The 3,591-nt window shown below is 26.6% G+C and overlaps 2 protein-coding genes across 2 annotated transcripts; both read left to right on the forward strand.

Moving 5' to 3' along the window:
- Positions 1 to 197: 197 nt before the first annotated feature.
- ENU1_009040 (aminoalcoholphosphotransferase, putative) lies at positions 198 to 1,331 on the forward strand (the record flags this gene model as incomplete). Its single annotated transcript, XM_008856625.1, has 1 exon — positions 198 to 1,331. The coding sequence occupies one exon, from the start codon at positions 198 to 200 to the stop codon at positions 1,329 to 1,331; it is 1,134 nt and encodes a 377-aa protein (XP_008854847.1).
- Positions 1,332 to 1,441: 110 nt separating this feature from the next.
- ENU1_009050 (hypothetical protein) lies at positions 1,442 to 3,553 on the forward strand (the record flags this gene model as incomplete). The annotated part of the gene is made up of 1 exon (XM_008856626.1): positions 1,442 to 3,553. One exon carries the CDS (start codon positions 1,442 to 1,444, stop codon positions 3,551 to 3,553), a length of 2,112 nt encoding a protein of 703 aa, XP_008854848.1.
- Between the last annotated feature and the right edge of the window lie 38 nt (positions 3,554 to 3,591).

The raw sequence follows: 3,591 nt of genomic DNA on the forward strand, positions 1-3,591 counted from the left end.
AAAACCAAAACAAAAAAGAGAAGAAAGTCCATACGTTATGAATAAAAATAAGTTTTAAAGGAGTGAGATGGCTCCAACTAAGGGAAGAAGAAATAGAAAGTATTTCTAGGAAATTATAACAGTCAACAAAGATTATTTTTAATGATAAACATACCCTGTTTAACCCTAAAAACAAAGAAGAAATCAAATAGATAGATATGGACACCACAATATTCCATTTTAAACTAACTCCAGAAGAGGCTGACCATCTTGAACATTATAAAATACAAACAAGAGATGAGTCAATTATTAATAATAAAATTAATATTCCTTATCTCTTTATTCCAATTAATAATATTATTCCAAAATGGGTAGTTCCAAATATGATTACACTAAGTGGTAATGTAATGCCAATTCTTGCATTTACATTAATGACAATATTATATCCAGATTATTCACAACCACTTCCAGCATGGATGAGTATTTTTAATTCATTTTCAATTTTATGGTTTTGGATTGCTGATTCATGTGATGGTATTCGTGCACGTTCTTCTGGTATTTGTTCACCAATAGGAGATTGGTTAGATCATTCATTAGATAATGTAACATATTTCTGTTTTGTAGGCTTTTTAGATCATATGTTTTTATGTAATAGTGTTATTAAAGACATGTTGATTGTACTATTTATGGTATACACTTCATATTGTGTACAAATACAAGCAATTTATACACATGCAATTAATCTTGGAATTATTAATGCTTCATGTGAAGGAATTATGGGATTTATTGGATTAGTCTTTTTAGGTGCTTTTATTCCATTTTATGATTTTAAGTTATTTGGTATACCAGTGTTTCAATTACTTCTTCCTATTATTGGAGGATTATTAGTGATTCATACTCTTGTAATGATTAAAGGAATTAAAAATGATTTCCCAGATAAACCAGAATATATAAAAGAATCAATAGAGATGTTAATTAATTCTATGGTATGTGTTTTTGTTGGAATACTCTTCTATTATTCCTTCTGTAATGAATTTACAACAACTAATTATATCTTTAACAATTTATGGATTTATTTCTGTTCATTGATTTATGTAGATATGATTATTCAATCTCGTTTATTTGGTAGGGACATTCCTAAATTATACAATTTGAAATTCCTTATTTCATTACTCACACCAATTGTCCTTATTTGTTTCTGTTCATTCACTACTTCTGTAATAATAGGAGCTGTTGTAGGTGGAGTTGTGATGTGGACTGATTGGATAGCAACACTTCTTTCAATGTTAGATGGACTTCATTTGAAATTATTCCAACATGAGCCAACTCGTTTTGCACCAAAGAAGAATTGAATTGTTAGATAATTTTTTTTTGTCATTGAAAAGAAATAAAAAAAAGAGAAATATTAAAAGAAGAAGTAAAAAAAACTATAAAATGGTAAGACAGTTTTTGGTTCAAATAGATGTCACAAAGAAGAAAACAACATAAACACAATGAAATAGATAGATTTAAATTATTACAAAATAAAACAATTATTCAAAGAAATCTTGTTTATGTAACAAATATTGCTTATAATATTGTTGAAGGATTAACACTTCAAGAAATTTCAGAACGATTAAGTCGATTTGAATTCTTTGGACAATACGGAGAAATTATTAAAATTATTCCAAATATTAAAACATTACATAATCTTCAATCAACTACTGGACCATCATTTTCAGCTTATATTACTTTTAAAACTGCTGAAAGTTCTATACAATGTATAAGATCAACAAATGGAGGATGGTTAGCTGGTAAAGTTTTAAATTCTTCATTAGGAACAACAAAATATTGTTCACATTTCTTAAGAGGAAAACAATGTATTAATCCTGATTGTACATATTTACATCAATTAGTGTCAGAAAAAGATTATATTACTAAAGAAGAATTAAGTGCAGGAAAAAATAGAATTGATGATGATATTTCACAACATATTTCTATCGACTCTGAAGGTAATAATTATCTTCCACCAATATTTACTATTGAACCAATAGAAATAGATTTAGATACTTTTCAAACAGACAATCCTGTATTAATCAAAATGGTTAATAGATTTAAAAGAATATTTGTTCGTGATTCAAATCCTCATTTACCTGTCCATTCTTCATTATCTCCATTACGTGCTTTTAGATATGATCAAAGTGATTCTACAGTAATTAAATCACCAAATTATATATTTTTCTTATATAATACACGCACTACAATTGATCCTGAAGTTCAAATACCAAAAGAATGGACAGATTGTAATAAAATAACTAAAAAAATTAATACTCATCATGAAGAAATCAAAAATGATATGAATGAAAATAATGAGGAAATAGAAGAAAGTACAGAAGAAAGTGGTAATCAAACAAAAGAAGATACAGGTAAAGAAGAAACAACAACTACATTAGATGATACTTCTGATAGTGAACAAGTTATTATTAAAGATGAGTATAGTGAAAGTGGAAGTCCATTTTATGGAGAGTCTAATAAACCATTTATTTGTAAAGATTATTTACATACATTTGAAATATTAAATGCATATAAAGGAGATGTTGAGTCATTAATATCATATTCTAAGAGAAATGAATTAATAAGAGACAATAGAAGTTCATTTGATCTTAATAACTTTCAGTATATTAAATTATTAATTGATAAAATTATTACTTCTGATGAACTAGAAGAAAAAGAAGAAAAAGAGCAACTTGAAGAAAAGGAAGTAGAAGAAGAAATAGAAACACCACCAATTCAAGAAGATGTTGATGAATGGGTAACTGTTGGAAAAGGAGTTTCATGGAAAAAAATCAAACAAAATAAAAAACAAAAAGCAAATGAAATTTTTATAGTAGAAGAAGATAATGAAGTAGAAGAAAGTGATGAAGAACCAGAAAACAAAGAGACTAAAGAAAAAGAAGCTAAAGAAGAAAATAAAAAGGGAAAAGAAATAAGTGGTAATACTGAAGAAGAAAAGAAGGAAAATAAAAAGGTTTTATCTAAAAGAGAAATTGAAAAGAAGAAAATGAAAGAAATGGAAGAACGAAGAAGAGAAATGGAACTTGAACGACAAAAAAAAGAAGAAGAGGAATTAAGAAAACTTGAAGAAGAACAAATGAAAGAAGGAGAGGAGAGTGATAATGAAAATATTGAAAAAACTAAAACAAAAGAAAATGATGAAACTAATAAAAGAAATGAATCAGAAAGAAGTCATTCATCAAGTAAAAAGAAAAATAATTCAAAAGGAAAAAAGAAAGGTTCAAAGAAGAAAGGTGGAAGTAAAAAACAAAATGCTTCACCTTCTATTAATGAACCTAAAAAATCAGATGTTTTAGAACCATCATCTAAACCACCCTCTCGTCCTATTCCTAATAATAAAAGAAGAGTAATTATGGATCCATTAGAACAACTAGAAAATAATGTAAAAGATTTACACAAACTATATTTAATGCTTGTAGAAAAATCTAATATTCAACTCCAAGTATTAAATGAACGAAAAATAGAAGTTCAACCAATAATATGTCAATATCCAGACTCATATTTTATGGTTGATCATTAATTTGTATTTTATTTTTCATTTTAATTTTATATGGTTTT

Source organism: Entamoeba nuttalli (genome assembly GCF_000257125.1).
Source record: "Entamoeba nuttalli P19 unplaced genomic scaffold asmbl_2099, whole genome shotgun sequence".
Taxonomy (NCBI): Eukaryota; Evosea; order Mastigamoebida; family Endamoebidae; genus Entamoeba; species Entamoeba nuttalli.